This window comes from Chaetura pelagica, unplaced genomic scaffold, assembly GCF_000747805.2.
Source record: "Chaetura pelagica isolate M959 unplaced genomic scaffold, ChaPel_1.0 scaffold69, whole genome shotgun sequence".
Classification (NCBI taxonomy): domain Eukaryota; kingdom Metazoa; phylum Chordata; class Aves; order Apodiformes; family Apodidae; genus Chaetura; species Chaetura pelagica.
In genome coordinates this window covers 13,423,271-13,445,346 of record NW_009970724.1, presented here as the reverse complement: position 1 = coordinate 13,445,346, position 22,076 = coordinate 13,423,271, and the positions used below count along the sequence as shown (strand labels likewise).

Here is a 22,076-nt window from a genome sequence, read left to right as displayed (position 1 = left end):
GGCTTTCAAACAGCTCCTGCAAGGGGGAAAAAACTACCTGCATACAACCCACATTTACATCTGTCTCTACTTTTTGAATATTTTAATGATTTCTGTCCCATTTTTAAGATACATCTTAGATGCTTGAAGTTGCAAGTATGAATGTACTATATGTCTAACAGAGGAGGTATAGGATTGTATAGAATTATTTTAGCTGCTACTGGCAGAAGTGCTTAACATCAGTGGTTACTTTTGTTAGCCAAGTTTCCCATAAGATGGGAATAAATAGCTATGTATTAAGGTATGGATAAATGAACAAAAATGCTTTGTCTTGGAGAAAGTAAGACCACACTAAAGTCTTGATTTGAACATATGCTTAAATGCTTCACTGAATGAGGAACATGCTAAAGGAATATAATGGTTAAACTCACTTTGCAGTTGTAACAGATAACTTACTAAATAATATTTAAACCACAATGTATGGACTAAAAGCTGATCCTAATTTATTTCAAGTTAAAAAACACACATTGCAGAACCTTTTACCTGAAAGTTTATATATGGGTGACTGTCAGCCATTTATTGGAGATGCACTGTAGACTCCACCAGATTTCCCTCTTTCTTATATTTCTTTGCTGCTTGTGGAAGGTTGGACACTGAAAGAGAAATTAAAGCAATACCTGTCTCTGGGGGAGATAAAATAGAGATACCATAAATACCGTAAAGAAACAGTGAAAATATGCAGTAGGAGAATCAAACAGGAGGCCAGGGGGAAAAAAAGGATCTGCAAGAGTGATGGAAGACGCATGGCAGATAAGAGGATATCTGGGCAGAACAGGAGCCAGGAGTGATCGATGAAAACATGGGACAGCAGTGATGTGGATCAGAGGAACAGAGAGAGACCAGAGGGCTTGACATAGCAAAGGAGTCGAAAAAATGGGGAAAAGGCCAGGAAGGAAAGAGAAACTATGGAACTGTGATCAAAGCCAAGCAAGAGATAGAGAGGGAGGAAACAAAGCAAACAGGAAAGAAACAAGGAAGGAAAATTGAGAAACAAACTTTATGGCCCAGCCTTGAATTAAGCTGTGATCATTAATTGGGAGGGAGAAGGGGACTGCAGAAACAGTTTCCCAGACTCCTGGCGTGGAGCATTTCCCAATGACTTCTGCTGGCAGGAAAGGGGAGGAGGGTGAAAATTGCAGCTCTCTCTGGGAAAGCTGCTACCAAGACTGGATGAACAGCAGGGGTTCCAGCACTGCTCTGGTCCTACACAGAGTCAGTGAAGCATAAGACAAACTGAAAGAGTGAGCCCCCAAAAAGTCCATGTGGCTTGCAAAAGTTTAATATGCACATGGCCATCCTTCTCAGGATATTTTAAGACTTCTTGTTTATAAGATCATTAAAAGATTAATAAGGAAAATCCTACATTTAATGTCCTCTTCAGTACTGAAAGTGTTTCCTGTATTATAAAAATACTGCAAAACACCTCTTCTTGCCAGGTAAAGGGAAATTTCATATCAAGAAAGAGCCCATCTTTTCTCTCCCAACACCAAAAATTGTAATATAGAACATACTATTCTGGTTGGAAAAGACCCTTGGTATCACCAAGTCCAACCATCATCCCTACTGTACAAAGTTCTCCCCTAAAACATGTCCACCAACACCACATCCAAATGACCCTTAAACACATCCAAGGATGGTGACTTAACCACCTCCCTGGGCAGTCTATTCCAGTGTCTAACCACTCTTTCTGTTATTATTTTTTTTTCCTAATGTCCAGTCTAAACCTGCCCTGTTGCAGCTTGAAGCCATTCCCTCTCATTCTATTAATCAATGAACGGCTCAGGACAAGATAGGTGATGCTCTCCAGCCTTTCACTAGGGGGGAACCAATAGCCTAAGCAGAATAAATGATGCAGACTGTTGTTCTTCATGCCCAGTCTGAGGCTGGCTGGATGTGGGGTAGCTTGAGAAAGTCCTTACCTCTTATCTAAGTCACTCTCTTCTGGGAGACATTTGGCTTTAGAGAATGGAGTCATTAGCAAGGTGGAAAAGGATGGGTACCAGCCTCACATCCCCTAAAGAAGTGTTGGATAATAACATTGCACACTGAAAATACTATTTCAGAGAGGAACATTGCTATGAGGTTACTGTGGGAGTGGTGTCAGCTGCATTGCTCACTGTGCTCCAGCTGGCCAGCTCTTACCTGTGTTTCTTTCTCCCTTTCTGTTTAGAGACAGGGAAAAAAGACACTCCCAATTAATTACAAAACATAGCTAAAACTACCAGAGGTAAGCCATGGAGTAAAGGGAGAACAAAGCAATTAAGAACATTTCTACTAAAAAATCACTAGGCATACTGCAAAAATTCAGAGATTGCTGCTGTCCCCCTCAAAAGTGCAGCAGAGGAAAGCAGACACTTAAAAGAGCTTTCAATTACTTATGTGCCTTTGGCTCCCTTTCAGGATGCTGTGGAACTGGAAACAGCCATGGTAAATGTATTTTCTCAGCATTTGCCTTGCTTGAGAAAACGGCTCCAATATTTAGATCTCAAGAATAATCAGATCTTTTGTGTTTCCTTTTCAACTAACTGCAGACTTTGGCAAGTTAAAAATTAATGACCACTTCTCTTCCTCTTTAAAAAAAACAACAAACAAAAAAACCCAAACAAAACAAAGCCCTTCATGCTCTTCTCTGAAGAAAAAAAAAATAAATAAAAATCCACTAGTTTTAAGTATTAGTCTAAACGACATTCAAACCACTCTTTCTCCCTCCTTCTGCAGTAACAAACAAAATGAATTCCACCACAACAAAACAACCTGGCTCGTGGAAATCATTATTTTGAAGATGAAACATTGTGTTGTGTCCTTTACCACTATTACAGGCAGTCAGTCTGTTAGAACATACTGGGCGATTATAGACTAGTCTTTTCAGGGAAAGCCATGGGTTTCAACTTAGCAGTAACCATCCATCAATTCTTGAGATTATGCCATGATTTACTGTCACAGCATCATGTATTCTCTGATTTTCTGCCTGCTGTGAAACATTGTGCTTTCCTTTTCTATTGATGTATCAACTATAATAGTTACAAGGCGCTACAGAAAAATCAATAGCGAACTTTCGTTACTGAGCACATCAAGAGTACCATGCTGTGAGAGCACCTAGCTGTTAAATAGTCACCAGCAGTAAGGTGTGCTATAAATGTCTGTTATTTTGATCTGAATGAAGAATGTCTGGATTTGGAGCATCAAATAGCTAGGATTTTTGACACCACTGGATTCTATGTCAGCTTTTTCTAGTACGTAATTTTTTTTTTCCAGGTGTCAGGCTTGATTTTTCTGTACTAGGATATCTATTGTTTTTGGTTTTTTTTAACCTGAAGCTGATACAGGAAATGTATATGAAATTAAATAAAGTATTGCTAGGCTGTGCTTAACTGTAAGTTCATTAGGTTTGGCTGGACAGAAGTAGTAAGGACTGTGTTAATCTTTGTTGAAGTAATCTGTACTTTACTAGTCAAAGTATGCTGACTTTTATGAAAGTGAACAGACCAATAACCTCTGTGTTAAACAGACAGACTGTGACTGTTAGAGGTGAAAGAGGTGCTGCCATGTTACCTCAAACTCAGAGGTCCTCCTAGGACTGTGCACCAGGAAAAGCACTGAGCTGCTTTTTGACATACAGTTGGGAAAAAATAGTGTAATTTTTGGTTTGAATATATTTGTCTCTGAGAACACATTAACTTCCAGTTAGTGAATGTAATCAAAGAATGACAAGAACAAGAGCAAACATGTGAGTGTCTTGCCTTGAACACGTGGTTCAGGGCATTTGGCTTTTTAGGCTGCTTCCCCAGCAGCTGTATAGGGTGCCTGCAGGGTGGCTGGGCAGTTCTGCTGCAGGAGTTAGTGGTTACTTTGGCATTTTGAGACTATGGTGATTTACAGCCATAAAGGCACTGTTTGTTGCTGAATACTTCAGATTTGAAATTTTTCAAAATACTAACTCATATAATTTTTCCCATAAAGTGAAAAACCAGACAGAAATTTCATTCCAAATGGCAATTCACAGTTCTGGCCGTAAAAATGATACCTACATGTGGGGAAACACCCCTGCTTCAAAGAGTACAGTGAGATCTAGCTAGAACAGACCTTTATCCAATGAGTGTTGTTTTAGGTGGAGGTGGATCTGGCCAGAGACTAAGACGGATCTGGAGCCCCTAATTCATGCTCCTCGTGTTAAACCTACAACCGTGTTTCTGTGGAAACGTGTCATCTCTAATCAAACATCTGAGTCTGAGCTGAGCAGTGAGAACAAATCTGGAGTTTACCTGACTTATTTCTGCCATTCCTTACCAAGCAATTGATGTGTGCTGAAGCACTACCTCATCTGAGGGCCTCCAGCCCTTTCTGATCAGGGCTTCTTCTCAAGATATCAGAGGTAGCTGAGAAATAACTCATATTTGAAATGCAAGCATAAGAGTATTTCCCCTGCTCTACACTTCTCTACCCTACCTGTTTAACTGGTGAGTAACCATGTTGCCAGAGGAAATTTCAAGTGGGCTTACTTTAGCTTTCATATTTGCATGTTTAAAAGCGTTAGCAATGCAGATGAAGAACAGTTGTATGCACATTGTCTTTGGGAAGAGTCCCAAGGCTGACACACATCTGGATGACACTCTAGGGTTTCCTGCATGCCAGCACTGAAACTTGCAGAGTGTCAATGTAGTTGCAGACGTCCCCACTTGGGCTTCTATCACTTTTTTGCCAAACCACTTCCAAAACTAAGCACAGGTGTATGTCACAGGAAAACATGAAATTTACAACTTCCATTCAGATGGCTTTGAAATAAATACTGCAGCAGAAAAAGACTCACCTTAGTTGTGTTTACTGTCCATGAAGGCAAGACTATGAACACAGAACAGTGTTCTCTTTTCCACTACCTAGCAGGAGGCCTGGCTGCCTGGGCCAGCCAGGGGGACCAGGGCAGGAGCTCTGTCTCAGGGCAACCAGCTCTGCAGTCCCTAAGTGAGGAGCAGCAGTGCATGGTGTGTTGCATTTCAGCCAGTTCATGGGCTGCTGCAGTCAGGCATGGTAACCACCTGATGACTGATACACATACAGATAGAATGGGACCAAACCCATCAGTGCTTTTCATCTAAGCCAGCAAGTTTTTGGTCAGTGCTCATTTGACAGGGAATTGAAACAGCATCTGAGAGACAATGGCTTCAATGTACTATCAACTGCCTTTTGAGCTGTCTGCAGGTACATTTACAGAGTAAATAATTGTAAATGCCCAAAGCAGAGTCTAGCTTTTTTAAATAATAGTAGTGAAATTCATATGTTTGGCTAACAGGAGTCACATTTTTTTTTCTACTGTAGTTCTACCATAGTGCTTTCAGCACTGAGCAATTAAATGAACACTTTGTGTTCTTTCAACACAGTTATATAAGAAGAGTTATTTTACTGATTTCCACATCCCATCTACACAGGCAGAGGTGATTATCTTTTCCATGTTGTTTCTAAACTGGAATCAGCTTCCACTGATACCACTTAGTTCAGTGGAAAAATCCAACCTGTTAGTGCAAATATTGGCACATAAATCTAGTAAAATCATGTATTTAAAAGTCTCAAAAAGGAGGAAAATTTGAGTTTTGAAATCAATATATCTGGAAGATGATTGGTTGATTGTCTCACACTAAGTCTTGTCTCAAAATAGTGCAAAAGACTTAAAACTCTTAATTATTTGTCAATTACATTGGCAGAAAATCATAGTAGAGTATTATACCTCTTAGATCAGCATATCACTAAAACATTTCCTTAACTATTTTTAAACTATTATTTAAAATATTTTTAACTATTAAAAAAGAAAAATACTTGTAATAATTTTTGCTCCTTTGGGACTTGGGATCTAAATAAAAGGATAAAGCCAAACAAAATTCACCAAGTCATAAAAAAACAGTATGCAGCTTTACCCTTATCTGGAAATGACAATAATGATGTAACTGGCCAGTCTAATATTTTTAACCAAGTTCAAAAAAGTTTGAAATATAATAATTAAATGCAAATACAGTCCTGATCCCAAAGACCAGAAGAATGCCTTTAAGCTAGTATTTATAACAAGAGCTATTCAACTGAGCTCTCTTGTAAATTTTATCATACCTGAGGCAGTTTTCCTCAGTCGATTAGCTGGAAAGCTGAATATATCCTGAGGCAAACCAGACATCTAGTACAGACTAAATTCAACTACTGGAGCTTAAATTTGGCTTAATATATCCCCACTTGGATCTGCCTGTTTAATTCTCTTTCATATGATAACGTTGGTTTATTCATAGTCTGGACTTGCCACCTGAACAAACTGTACCTCATATCTTATTCTAATGGAATAAGAAAACTTTGCAAAAACCACAAAAGTTCCTGACTGAAAATCAAATGCAAATTTGGCATTAAAAACTGTTTTGTAATGTGACTACAAGATTAGTAGAGAGAGATTTTTTCCCTAAGGAGTACTGCTTTTTATGATCATGCATTTTTTATACTTTCCAGAGACAGATGGGCTTTATGAAAGGATACAGCCTGCTACTCAAAAGGGTTTCAGTGGAAGCTGCATTTCTAACCTCAGTAGAAATTTATATTTGATATTTTTCCAGAAAATATTTATATTTCTTCTTTTAGGACTATATCACCTACACATTACAGGTGTAGTTGCAGTGGTGGCAGCAGAAATACCTCTGAGATTAATCTGGTCCATTATTTCTCTTTTAAACAGTACTTGAGTAAAGGGATAGAAAGGGGAAGGACAGATGCTTCTCATGAGTGCAATAAATCAAATAATTCAGAAAAGTTGCAAATATCAGAGCAAATATTTTCAAGATGAAAGCAAATCTATCTAAAATGTTCATTCCTTTTTTTTCTCCTAAAAATTCTGCTTCTTCCTAGCTAAATAATAGATTGTTTCTTGTTCCTCTCTACATCATACAGTACTGCCTATTATTGCAAGTTGCATATAACACCCTTTCTGCCTCAGTTGATAACTTCAAGGATTTTGTATGATGTTCCTATCACCATTCACAGAAACTTCATAAATATTTATGACATCTTAAACTATTTACTTCCTACAAACTAGGCACTGACAGCCAGTTCCCTTAAAATACCAACAATCCTGTATTGTTCATGTGCTATAGAAGATTAAAATGATGTTTCAGAAATTAACTGGGAAAACCATTTGGTTCAATATATTTACTATTCTGGGATTTCAACTCTTATCAGAAACCTAGTTTCTGCTTTTATCATTGTGATACGTTTTGGGGTTTTTTTGTAACTAAGTGTGATATAAGCTAGTGCTATGGCTGTAGATGTGACTGCATTTAAGCATATATATATTTTTAAGCCTGTTGATAGCATGATAATTAACATACTACTTTTCTTATCTATGCTTATTCCAAATGAATAATCAGCAGACAAACATTTCTAGCCCAAACATAATGCTGAGCATGGACTAAAATACCAACAGAATCAGCCTTCAGGCAATAGACAGGCTGCCCTCAGTCCCAGATGAGCAAGAGACAAGCAACAGGTTGCATTGCTCACTCAAAGCAGGGGCAAGTCTGGGACATCAGCAGGGACATAACTCCAGGCGAGGAGGAAGCTTTAGAAAGTGAGGTTGTACTGGAGTTTAGGAATGACTAAGATGAAGCATCAGTGATAGAACCACTGCTTGGTACTTGGTGACTGTAGTCTGTGCCAGCATCTCCTGGGCTGGGCCATAGTTGAATCAATCAGCAATTCCAACTGGCTCTCCACACCCCTGGCTGTGTGGCTGTGCCTGGCCATGTTTTTCCCTAATGAGACTCAGTGGACTGGACTTTATTTACAGGTGTAACTGGCTGTGGACTTTGGGCCAGGACTTGTCAGCAGCTCTTCCTCCAAAGAGGCCTGGGAGGATCTTGTTTTATGGTGTTTCAATGGCCACCATGCCACGTATGTCTCATTTGCAAGTAATAAGGATGTTTGTTGCTGGGGTGCCAGGACGAGAAGTGGGTGGAAATTTTGTTTATTTAACTTTGAGTTACAAGTCAATAAATTCAGCCTGAGCTGTTGAAAGTTAAGCTGGTTTATTTTCCTGAGTGATGACTCAGTAATGATACCAGTCATAAAGATTTGAGAGATCAAATTGGGCTTTGTCCTTTGTCTTGGCTGGGACTGCAAGAAAAGAAACAACCTAAATACAGTAAAATAATTTCACAATTACACAAGGAGGGGAATCCAGCTTATTTCCTCATATCTCCCTTTCCATTGCAGAGCTAACAGTAGCAAAAGCAATTATAAAATTCTTCACAAAAGGCAATAAGCATTGTTCTAGTAGATGCTGGGAGATTCTGTTCTCTGTAAACATTTGTCGTTTTACAATATTTCTGGAATAGAAAAATATGCTTTAATATTTTAAGTAAAACTAGAAAGAAGCCTACCACTAAAAAAAACACCAAAATATGTCTTAGTTTACTCTGAGTTCTGAAAAAAAAATAATAAATTACAATGGTCCATCAAAACTGAACACTGAGGGGATGACATAGGATTCAGATGAAGAATTGAAGCTCTTGTAACCACCTTATTCTCTCTTGTAACCATCTTATTCTCTCTTTAAATATATATATAATTTTGCCCAGTACTTAGGCATGAATGAAATACATTGCCATAGAAAAATTTAATCAAGATATTCAAAACAATGTTCCCATTATCTGGTGTTTTGTTCAACTGAAAATGAAAATTAGTTTATGACCCTAATAAACAGTAAGAGATCAATCATTGCACTGTTACAGACAGCTCAACCACTGCCAAAAAAGAATCCTTCTAAAGACCAGAAAAGTTTTCTACACATTCAGTTTTGACTTGGGAGTCATAAGAAAATAAAAGTGGTTTCTGTTGTTATAATGTAAAGGTTTTTCAAGGTTTCTGAAGTGCTAAATATAGTGCCTTGCCACTGATTAACAAACACATCTATCAAAAACTGTTTCACATGACTTCTAAGTAAATAATATTCAGTATAAACCTGTAATAAAACTGGGGGGAATTTTGCAGTAAAGAGTTTATCTTTACCATAAATCTTCCTACATTATACCATTTTGTCTGTCAAGAATGCTTAGCTATAGAGTGGTATACATCTGCCTTTCTGACAGATGTGCTATATGGAACTGCCCTTGTTGCCATTAGTTTCAATGAAAGAGAATTGTGGGTAGTTTTCAGAGATTGGCACTTTATCAAACATTACTACTCTTGCCTTCAAAAAATTTTTTATCACGTGTCAAAATCTACTTGTGTTTTAAGTCCTGTAACCCCGAGGATTTGCAAGGCCAGCAGAAAGTGGACAAAGAAGCTAGGAAAAAGCTGTATTTAAATAGCGGAAGGTTTGGTAACGTCACCTCCATCCTGGGTAATTCCCCCTCTTTGAACTGTTTTGGGGGGAAAAACTTTAATCATCAGAATTAATATATTCCATCCTCAAAACTAAATGGGAATTGGCTTCACATCAAAGCCCCTGACAGGAACCCCAGCTTCAGGCTGAGGAGGCATATTGTGTATTTCCCTAGTAAAACAGCATGTTTCTAAGCAGAAGCAATGCTACTGGTTAGGCTATGCAGCCTGGCTGGAAAGAACAGACAAACCACTTGGAGGATGAGCCTGAAGGCCATCCTGGACAAAGATACCACCACTAGAGTTTAAAAGACATAATATTTTGCCTACACATTTAACAGTCATTCCAAAGAGCTACTAAGCATTGGAACTGGTTGGATTTTAATAAAGTCCTTAAATGATGGGGTTCATCAGCTCATTCAGGGTGAGGAAGCTCAGCCCCGGGCTGGTACTGCATCCTATTGCCTGGACTATCTGTAAGACTGTTTCCAGCCTTATGAAAGCAAGAAGTTTCTCACCATGGAGAAGTCTAAAAACAATTTTATTTGCTCCTTGCAATACCAGGACTTGAAATGGTGCAAATTGCAGAGAGGCAGCTGAGCTGTGTGCACACACCTCTTCACCACTTCATGGAGGAAGAATGTCTGATTAAAAAAAAGGAAAATTTAACTTACTTTCTTTGAGAAGTATTTATGCTTCTCCTAAGGAGTTACTATTTTTCAAATTTAAATCTCTAATTCTGTTTCATTTTTCATTTCAAAATTCCCAGACCAAGGGAAACTCTCTGAGGATTAGCAGTCCACCAAATCTTCAGTATTTCATGTTTGGAATATGAGAGGGAAAAAATCTCTCTCTGAAAGCTAAATATTTTCCCCCTCTAAAGACCAGACCCATTTTTGGGGAAAATATGCAAAAGTGTTCTCCTCAGGCTGAACGTTGTATGCAGTTTCAGCTTAATGCACAGCTTTTATAGCTGTGTAGAAAAGAATCAAAATGGGGGGATTTCTGGGAATACTGGCAGATCTTTACAGTGACTGCAGAGCAGATCCTGACACACTATAACACTGTTTTTGTCTTAATCATCAAAAGTAAGCTATAGAGAACAAAAATTCTTTGTTTGACAGAAAAGCAATTGCTATTTCTTGTAAAACATATGATATATTCCAGAAGACCTAAGGGTTTACTTTCCAATAAGGATAGAAAAAGATGTGCGCCCCACTGTGAGCTCACAGTAAGGCTGTTTCATGTAAAAAGTTGGTAATTAGTCCCTGAGTGAATAAAGTAGAAGAGATAAGAGACTGATACTTACTGTAGCAACACAAAACACTTTCTCTAGCTGCTAGGATTTAAGGGATGTGTGGGTGGGAGGGGGGGACCTACTCCTACTCATTTAATTTACAAGAGACTGAACCTTGGTAAATGATTTCTTGCATTAAGCTTAAACATGTGTACTTTAAATTGTTACTAACCGATGTAAAGATTGGTAAGAGACACTCCAATTCTAAAAAGCAAAGAGGAATGAAGAATTATAAGACATAAAAGACTGTTGTGCTGTACACATCAGTAGCAGATTTCATGCTCACTGTACACCACTGCTTTCAGCAGACTTACACCGACACAGTTTGATGTTTCACCAGGTTAACCCATTAGCATTCAAAGGATCTTTATCAAAAAGGAAATACTTGGAAAACTAAATCATGTACCTTTAGCCAGAGTTATGTAATAAATACGGAGAACAAAAAAACCCCAAGCCACAGGAAAATCATCTACTTACAAGTAATTATTTAAAAATATTTCTGTCACTATCAGGTAAATATTACCAGAAGTGAAAACTGTGCAGCATCTCTTGCTCTACCTGCAGAACTTGGAGCTAATGGAAATAATATTCACATGCTTCCCTCTGCTACTATTCATCTTTGTTAGAGCTGGAGTTTCTGATTCTCTCTCAAAAATAATTTTATAAGTAACTATGCTGTATTTTATTTTTTTTATCAATATGCAAAATAAACCAGAGCTTGGGACATGACAGTGGAGCTTTACACAGTGCTCTCACAGCACATATCCCTCAACTTCTCTCTATATATCTCTTCAATTTGTTTCATTTGCTTTACTCCAGCATTTATTGTTAATGTACATGAGATGAGAGCACTTACCAAAAGCCATACCAAAAAATCATAGTTATTTCATGAAGACTCACTCCAAATACATAACTGGTTATCAAGTTCCTTCTCCATCCCCACAATTATGATTGCAGCACCAGAGAGGTCTAGACACAGATGGATTCTGTAATGATGTCCTAAACTGGATCATTTGGACTATGAGTATTGGATGCAGTATCGAAACAGTCAAGAAAAGTCTACATATTTTCACTGGTTAACTAATAACATTATGTTTACAAGCACTGAGCCTCACTGCAAATATCAAGAATTCATGTAGAGGAAATGCATTAGAAGTATTTCCTCAGGCTGGATGTGGTATAGAAGCCCCAGAAGCACTTTTTGTTTACTGTTAGTGTCAACTTGACTTGTTTTTACTAACTTCAGTGCTTATGATGCTGCACACAGATATTTAAAGAAGTGTCCACTGAGATGAGGAAAACAAAATAAAACAGACCTTCTTCCCCTGTAGTTTTGCACTTCCATGCAATTCCAGCCAGGCCATATAGGTGATGAGTATACAGGAACACCCGTATGATGCACAAGTACATCTACTGCCAGAAGGCACCAATCCTGTATGGAAGAATAATATAGATAAAATATTATGCCTCCTTTTGACTCAAACTATTATCTCAATACAGCTGAGTTATATAAATAATACAAATTTGTATTATACATTTGTAAGTAATATTACAGAAAGATTACATATAAAACATATATATTAAATTCTCTATCAAACATTTAATTTACCCCTTTTACAGGAAAATACAAAATATTTGCAATTCTCACATTTTGTTTCTTCTTGATATTTGTGTAATTTTCTATTGTTATGTTGCAAATAAAAACATATTCCATGCAGCAACATTTGGACAGAGTGCAAAAATGAGACCGAACCTGGTTTTCCAAGAAATCAGCAAAATTTAGTCTCACAGTATGATTCAAAATGGACAGACAGCACAAGAAAGATGGACTTTGAATTTAAAGTCTCTAAAACTTCCTGATGTAATTTTTAACAGTTGAAAAAAAGTTTGGAATACTGATTCTGAAACCTTAATACATTTTATCTTGCTGTTTAACACAGCATGGTCCCTGTTTCTGTAGGAATTTCTTACGTTCTAACCATTCATGATTGCATTTTGCATCTGAAAGCAAGTTATTTAAAATAATTGTAACTGTTCCTGTCTTAACTAATATGCTTAGAACATGCAATTTTTAAACCAGGTTACACTCGCTACAAAATACCTTGGGAGTTTTATGTAGGCACATAAAAAATAAACAGCTGTATTTTGTGTGAGAAAATGTCTAGTGTAATACATAAAAACATGATTATCCAAAGATCTCCAGAGACACTGGCAAAAAGTCTTTGGATAAATGAGTTTGAATAGCTGAAGGACCAGGAATAGCAGCTTTGAAGTTTCCAGTTCTCACTCTGGGTAGTACCAAGTTCAGACTTTGTCTGCTGGACAGCCATCATAGTGTGAGCATTGCTAGTGAGTTCCTTAAGGCAGCTAGCAAAATTTGGATGGAGGTCATGTGCCCAGTTCCCAAGCAAGCTGCATAAATCTGGGATCCACTTGCTTCATTTCCACAGTGAAACCGGGACAGGAAAGAGGCAGGCAGTAATGACCACTGCAGGAAACACTCAGGCCAGCTCATGCAAGAGTGAACCTGAAGTGCAGCCAGCACTCTGCAGAGAGGCTCCTGCTCAGACTCTGAGGCCTCTGCATGCTACCCTGGGCTGCCACTGGGATCCCTTGGCATCCTTCCTATACCCCTGTTCTGAAGAAAATGTTGGCCTCCTCCAACCGTTTCCCTTGTGTTCCAGCACACAGTTATGTGCAGGAACCTCTATTTAAAGCACTTCTAGGAAAAGGTGCAGTGAGGCTCAATTTACAAAGCCTCCCAGGCTGCTGATGGATTGGGGGACCAACGTGTGTTCCTGTTTTGCAAAGGAAAACACGCATTTCCCCTCCAATCAAAGGCTGGCATTTACAATGTCAAATTCCCCACCTCTGTGCTCCAAGAACACCCACAGAAGAACAGATTTGTCTTTTTTCAAAGTGAGTTAGCAGCATCGCTGGTGTTCAGTATTGCCATGCTTTAGCATTACAAGAAACTGTGTTACAGAACTCTACTAGCAATGGTGTAAATAACCAAACATCAACCAAAACAAGTTCTCCCAGCAAGAGCACTTTGATCACTCTTTCTGCATTATAGCACTGCTGTAGTTTGTAAGCTTGGGAATAACTTCTGCTTTCTCTAGACATGTCGAAAGACAATGCCATCAGAGTAATTTTTACACAGAGAAGCAAATAATGATAAGATAATATACTGGCATTTATCTGTGTCCAGCATTTCCGGAGGTTGAACTTGCTGCATAGGAACAGGAGATAATCAAACAGAGGCAGAGTGAACAAACTGTACCTGCCTTACTGATGCAAATGCCCCTGCTGTCCAATACAATTACAAAAAAAAAAAAAAAAGTCAGCATGTTGGTTTTCAGAAACCGTATTCAGGTTAAAGGGCACGGCTCTTATCAGGTATTCCACCCAAAGGACAATGATTTCATTTTATAAAGGTCATTAGTCAGTGAAATATAAATTTTAGAGAGTTTCTAGTAGGGAAGATTATTTTGGCAGTCACTGGAGTGTACCAGATGGTTCATTAACATAGGCTAGACAAGTCAAAGGCTTTCAGAATCATTTAGAAAATGTCAAACAGAAACAAGAACCCTGTCACTTTTTATTAGAATTAACTACATCATACCCTGGACACAGATTTCACCTTGGGTCAGAAAAATTAATACAGAATTATATGAATTGTGTAACATACTAGGTTAAAGATAGGGCTTTCTCTTGGGACTCATTTGCTAGCAATATATTATGGTCTTCTACTTTAGGAATCCTCAACCTTTCTTTTTGTAAGCTATGAAAAGAGCTGACCTTGCTCAGACTCCATTGGTGTCTAATTGATTTGAGCTATATGCAGAATTTCAACAAGACACGCCGCTAAAGCTCTTTTGTGATAATTTTCCCAGGAAGGTTGGCAAAAGGGTTCACTGAATATTCAGCAGCTTGTAAAGTATGCTTTTGTCGGGAGGAAAAAAAATACAGCCATTTAGCGAAACACTGCTTTCATAAACAGGAATTAAAATGCAACTGAATTGTTGTTACTTTTTTTTTTATCATCATCATTCAGATGTCAAAAATCTTGAGAATTTCCAGCTTGTGGAAGGTGTTCAGGAACAAGTGAATGCTGCCCTGCTGGACTACACAATGTGTAATTACCCACAGCAAACTGACAAATTTGGGCAGCTTCTCCTGCGACTACCAGAAATCCGGGCCATCAGTATGCAGGCTGAAGAATACCTCTACTACAAACACCTGAATGGGGATGTGCCGTGTAATAACCTTCTCATTGAAATGCTGCATGCAAAGAGAGCATAAATCATACCCATTAGAGCTTCTGCTTTCAAGGAAAAAAATATATTCTGAACTGCTCCAAGCAACACTAATTAAAACATGGTTTTAAGACTCTGCAAAATGGTATAATAATCAAATACTAATAGTAAATAAGTGATGTATCAGGGTATTTGTATTGCAAACTGTGAATCATATGCTACACATCCCCAAAGGAATCTATCTAGGACTTTATACTGGAGTGAAGTGAACTTACCAAGTGGATACTATCACCAATGTCAACATGAAAAAGGACAGAATGATTCTTGTATATTTAACTCTGCTGATTGCCAATATGAAGAAACTTAAGAGGAAAAAGAACTGATCTGTATTACCAAGCTGAGACAGTGGGGAATTTTGAGTGCACTAAATTCCTTTGCTGTATAGCAGGACTTCTAAAGCAGTTCTAATAGGTGCAAAACTGCATCTATAGCATCTGTCATCCTTCCAAGGACCCAACGCTTACTTCTTCTGTGATAAATTATGTGGCATCCATTTAACAACCTGTAAGAGAGAGCTGGCCTAGGCCAGGTGCTATGTAGTTGTCGCCACCAAATCCTAGGAGGCTGGTTTTGACTGGGGGTCTCTCAGGCCTGCAAATCACTAGTATGAAGAGTCTGTTATCCAGTTTGCTTGGCATTCTTACTATGTTCTGAAGTTTGTTTTGTCATGTGTTCATGTTCTTCTATCGGGCAGTATCCCTCATCTACTACTGTTGATGGATAGCTATTAAATAGCTAAGATAAATATTCCAAAAAGAAATTATCCAATTCAACTATATACTTAAACCAGTGCAATGGCTAAAATAGGGCTCTGCTATGTATTCATGACCATTTCCAAATAAAGAAAATGGAGATATTTTAGCCATCACGAACAAGAGATGCTTTGACAGACACAAAGAATGTTTTCTAGACCATGAAATACTGATGTTTAAAAGCTAAAACTAAAATTAAAAAAAAATATTTAGTGATGTAAAAATAGACAAATAAACTGTATGAGCTGATGATGCCATGGAGCTTATTAAGAAATGATCTTTAAAATTGCCAGTAATTAGGAAACTAAATTTCAGCTCAAACATCCAGTATCTAATGAAACTTCTTCCTTTTAAAGTTAGATAATACACATCTTTTACGCAAAGAAAGAAGAGTGATACTGCTATGTGTATGTAGGCCAAAGTCTGCTGCAGAACAAATATTAGAGAAGAACAAACAATTCTCTCTCTGTCCAAATGAAGATATCAGTATTAACATGCAGTGCCACAGTTATAAGTCTTGCCTTATTTCATCATCCTTACAGGTAACTGTGCAGGTGCGGATCAAAATACGTTTAAAATAAAGTATTAATCTCTTAACATTAACAAAAACATAGTGTTTACATTCTTTAGGTCCTGTGGGGAAAAAACTGTGATAAGATTGCAGAGCAGTGATTTCCTTATTATTTCTTTTAAATTGGTAATTATTTTACCAGTACTTAATTACTGTATGTCGTGAGACACTAAAATCAATAGGGGTATTGCATTTTTACTTTAATTTTTGAGATTATTGGCTGCACAATCACTTGTAGAAACTGTATAAAATCCTAATCCTTTTTTTTTTTTCCACAAAGATTGCTGGCTTTTGAATAGTTTATTTATATTGTATATGATAGTTTCCACTGTAGACAATTATGATGCTAATTTATTGTTCTTTGGTTTCATCTTTATCTAAGAAATAGCAAGAATGAAGAAGCCAAATATATGTGTTTACTGTAGCATGTCTTCAAGTTAGTGGAACACAGTTCAGGGACACACAAGGGTCTTTACAAATTAAAATCATTCACTTGATTAAATGTGTGTAAATCTTCATAATCCTAAATGTAGTTTATTTAAATCTGTTGTAAATTATGTGAGTTACAGCTTTTTCTGTTTTATGTGAACTTGAAAAGGTGCATTTCTCTTATTTTTTTTTCCCAACCATTAACACATTGTATACCAAAGACACCAGGTATTTCATCTACATTAATACAAAGCACTCTATTTTAATCACCTGTATCAATCAGCTTTAATATCCTGTCCATGCATAGGGTACAAACACAGCAAAGCCCAGTGTCTGCAACTCCTAGATGCCTGTCTTGTGTCACAGAACACACGTACTGTTGTACGGACCAAAAGCTAACCAAGCACAGCTCCCTTAGCCATCCCACACAGCAGACATGCAAGCATTATTGGAACAACAACCTTCTCCCTCAAGCAATCTAAATTAACTGTAATTAAGATGGAGGTGGCAATTGATGGTGCCTGCGAAATATGTATATACACATGTACAAGATAAGTGTGGTCATTCCTTCCTTCCTAAAAGAAAAACAAGCATATTTCAAGTGTTTCCATTCTGTATTTTCTTTCTTTTTTTCCTGTTGAAATGCTACAGTGAATCTCACTGAATATTAAAAAAGCTTAAAAAATGTTGCTAACTGTATTCACAGCACCATAATCTATATACAGGACAGAGGAATTAAGGTGGTAAAAGTTTTTCATACAGTATAATGGAAACAATTTCAGATAAACTAACATATAATTGCCCACATCTGTGGTTCCGAGAATCCCATCAGATTGCCCAAAGTATGCAAACAAAAAAAAAAAAAATAAAAAAAAAGAAAAAGAAAAATCACCAAAAAAAACCCCTCATGTTAATTGTTAACTACCTTGTAGCCAGACATTTAGTTCTGACTGCCTTATTGATTACAGGACATATTAGTAAAAGCAGATTAAATTCAAAGGGTTTGGCTTTGGCTGGTTTATTATAGTTGTTCTGTGTTTGTAAACAGACAATCTGTAAAGTCTGACTATTTGTATTACAGATGTTCTGCAGCTGCCTTGGATTTAAATCCATGCAACTCTTAGAATGTGCAGTGAGTTACTTGTTGAAGTTGAAGTTCTCTTACTGTATCAGTGAAATACATATTGTCATGTCAGTTCTTGCCAGAAGTTTCTCATCGCAAATGGATTTTTTTTTTTCAGTATTTCAATAAATATTGATATGCCTGTGCTGATTACTTTATAATTGTCTTTATGATAACATCACTCCAATGAAATGAAGCACCAGTCAAAAATCAGTTCATTGGAAGAGAAAAATAAAATGCAAGAGTAGTAAGACAGCCAAAGAGAATTTGATGGAGAGCAGAAGACAGATCTGGAGAGCAGCACCTTCAAAATCTCAGACAGCAGTAGTGAAACTGCCTAGGCTGAAGCAAAATAAATACAGCTAAACAGTTCAGAAAACATACATCTCTAATCAAAAAGGAGTTTACCAGCTAATACAAATACTTACAAATACATTTCCTCTTAAACTGCACCCTTAACTTTCACTTTATGTGTTACCCATAAAGAGTTAAGCAGCCAAAGCATCAGAAGGGGAAGGTGACAGAACAAAAGAAAATCAGGTAACAGGATCCAGCAGTGCTCAGGATAACCTCTCAGCAATGTAAATACTCAGCAGGGCTGGGGCAAACTCACAGCTTCCAACACAACTGCCAGGGGAGGCTGCCAAGGAGGCAGATGTTACTGCTACTAGAGAAAAATATTTTCCTAAAGTTGCCCTCTGGCTCATCTGATTGCTCTTCAAGAGCAAGAGGTGAAGTGGTCCAAGAGAGCTTGTCAGCAGTACCCTACTGCTCTGAGACCAAGTCCAACACCTCACCTGAACTGTCTGGGAGTTGAAAAAGGGCTGCTCTCTGAGGTGTCAAATGTTAATGCCTCAAGGGGAAAAAACAAGGCTATAATTATTTATTTATAAATCCTGCACGCTTAAACGAAACAGAACTGGTTCAATGTTGTAATAAAAACAGAATAAAACAAATAGGATCAGGTGGTTTACAAGTGAGGAAGGATTAAATTTTAGAAATCGTAACTGAAAAGCATGACTTCACATAGGACCCAGGGGAGATTTCAGGGTTGATATAATGTATATAGTTTTCCTTACAAGATATGTTTTTTGGCAGTGATATATTTAGTAGATACACCGTGCATTTACATTATGAGGGGATTTATTTTTAACTGAGTTTGACACTGGTTCTGGAAAAATCCCATGTTTTTATTGGAAACATGGAAGGAGTGAGTTCAATGCTACACAGGTCAAAGTCAGTACAATACTTAGTGATCTCGACAATTTCCTGGAATACTGAATAACACTTTCTATTAACCCCTGATTTGACACCCATAGTCTAGATACATCACAAAGGTTTTAACAATATTTCTATCTCCTCCAATATAGATGAGCCTGAAACTTCTGTACCAGTCCAGCAATTTTAGTTGCATGCAAGCCTGTAGAGAAAAGATTCATTTTCTAAGGACAATTTGCCAACAAAAAGAAAAACCTTTACTAAAAAACCAAGGCAGAAGAGGGCCTGACTCTCAGGGGGAGCACAGAAATGCCTACCTAAGAGGTCAGTGGATCTACAGTGAAGAAAGCGATGCTAGAAGTTACTCAGTATGGTCTGGTCTAGCACACATCAGTGGGACAAGCCAAAGCATCCCTTCAAACACACTTCCCAAAACTTTCATTTTTGGTCCCCTGCAGAACCAAACCCTCGCCAATTTCTTGACAGTCTTGAAGGCCAACATGCAAGCTGGGACTTCTCAATACTAAGTGAGTTTTCACCCTTACCCCAAGAAGATCCTGACCCTTATTTCTTATTCACTGTAATTCCCCTTAGTCCTATATTAACTATCAGATTTATGGCAGCTTTTGCTATGTATGTCCTGTGCACACCCAAGTGGATAACTCAGTTGCAAGGTAAAGCAAGTTGTTGGTGGAATGAAGACTCCTGATGCTGTCTGTATTAATTGGTGGCTCAGCTGTAGTGCCCTGCCTTGGTAAGGACTACAGGCTTTAATATTAGTTAGTAATAAAACAGGCTGAAACAAACAAGAAAAAATCTAGTGTAGTGTTGAAGTTACATTTTTGTTCACTCACATCTTGCTCTTCCTAGGCTCCAGAACACTAGTAAATTCTGTGTGAATGGGGAAAATGACTCTTACTTTGAGATGCAGGATGTTAGGACACTTCCAGTAATAACAATTGTTTCTCATGCTGCTGCAAATCAAAACCTTCACAGAGCCAGAGCCTCACTGTGCTGCATTCGCATCAATCACCCTGCAACTGATGCTGCTAAATGTTTGCTGTATACTACCAATCCAGGCTGTCAGCTACAATTAAACAGTAAAACAGGACTCTGCACCAGAGGGAATGAAGTGTGTTTGTGGGAAAGACCCCCAAACAAGTCACTGTTTGTACAACAGAAAGTGCTGGTGGCCATTCAGTAGCTGCTGGCATGACTACAGAGACATGCACACAGGCCACATGCCACTTAGGGGGATTCCTGAAGCACATTCAAACATCCAGTGCTTCTGTTCCTACACAAAATATTTCATGAGGCACTGGTCCCTGGGAGACACCAAGCTTCAGTTATCCACATGGCTCAATTCCTGTCTCACAGCAGTGTCCTTCCACTTGTGTCAGCAGAAGTGTTGGTGCAGAACAGAGGTGTGAAGCAAGTTTTTCTAATCAATAATGGGGTGTTTGCATCTTACACTACACCACTGTAGCTCTTGACAAAATGATCTCACTTTCCATGTATCAAAGAAGGGAAGTTCTTCAAAGCACTCTGCTTCCTCTAGCAAAGCAGCATGTGACAGCTGTGTGCTTGAGGGGGTCTGTGGAACTGCCTGCATTTCAATTCCACGGTAAGAAACATGGAGTATTGTAAATGTCTATTATGATCAGTCCATAAACTACAGTAGAAAGCAAAGGAGATAACAGGGGAGGAACAGCTCTAAAATAAACTAAACTAAACTAAAATAAAATAGAGGCACATGGACATGGAGAAGACACAAGGATATTTATGTTTCATAAATATTTAAACTTGATTCACTTTTAATCTAAAGGAAAAAGTATAAATAAAATATGCTGGATTATTATAATTGCTTTGAAGTATTAACAAGGCCTGAAAAAATATCATTTATGTATTTTAGGGACCTGCCACAGTAAGTGATACTGTTCCTAATTTTAATTTAAAAAACAGTTTTATTTTTCAGTGTATATAAATTTCAGATAAGAAACATGACAGGGAATAATTTACTTAATATGTTGGATCATTGTGAAAACGGAAGCTTACTATTGGAGTCTGTTTTTATTTAAAATCAAGCACTATCACTGACACAAACTATGTCAAGTTGTTTTTTCACTTAGCGAATTCAGTCAAAATATTCTACAGCAATGTCCTCCTCTTCCTAGAAGACCTCCCCATTAGTCACAAAACACCTGGATTTGCAGTTGCAACCTCCCCCCCATCCTACGTGGTCTTGCCTACAGAACCTCAGATGCTGAAGCTGAGGTTGATCCTCAGCAGGTGGGGCTGGGGCATGTCTCATGATTTATTGTTTATTTCTTCCTTTATGTTTGTCTCCCTCCTCTGCTCACGTAGGTTACTGGAAACTCAGCTGATCCATCTCACTCCCTGCCAGTGACAGCCCTCGCTCTTCATGTGCACCTCTTGCTGCCTTTTCACTCCTTTTGGACCACGCAGATTCCCACACCCCAATTCATGCTGTACATTTCTGCTTTAATTTTCCTTTTCTTTCTATCACAAACAAAATCCACAAATCAACTTCCCCCAAACACACCAAGATTTTCAGGAGAGGTACCTATGTGTTGGGAAGGGGGGGGGGTCAAGGACACAATATTGTCTGCATGCTTTGAAGCAGCAAAGTGACCACACATGTCAAAACAGGAAAGCAACTGCTGGGCCTGGCCAGACCAGGCTGAAGAAGCTCCAGCCAAATGCAAGGCAAGGTCACCAGTCAGCCTGCTATGTCTTGGCTTACAATGACCAGCTCTACAGACCTAAATAATCAACAGTTCTTACCAAACATTGTTTTCAGAGGGAAAATAGGAAACATCCAAGAATTTTAGTTCAAGAACAGCATGTCAATATTAATAGTGAACTCAAAATAGAGGATCAGCATCAGGGCTAGGATTAAATTATTTTAAGACAGACTTTTTTGCTGCAACAACACAGCAATATTCTTCATAACCAAGGAAAGAGT

General features: G+C 38.1%; 1 protein-coding gene across 1 annotated transcript in view; it reads left to right on the top strand.

The window, feature by feature from the left end:
- Positions 1–15,446, top strand: part of NR5A2 (nuclear receptor subfamily 5, group A, member 2) — a 78,257-nt gene extending 62,811 nt beyond the window's left edge. The window contains exon 6 of the mRNA XM_010006683.1: positions 14,736–15,446. Within this exon, the coding sequence (XP_010004985.1) occupies positions 14,736–14,983 (248 nt within the window). The 3' untranslated portion in view covers positions 14,984–15,446. The remainder of the gene's footprint in view (positions 1–14,735) is intronic.
- The last annotated feature ends 6,630 nt before the right edge of the window (positions 15,447–22,076 follow it).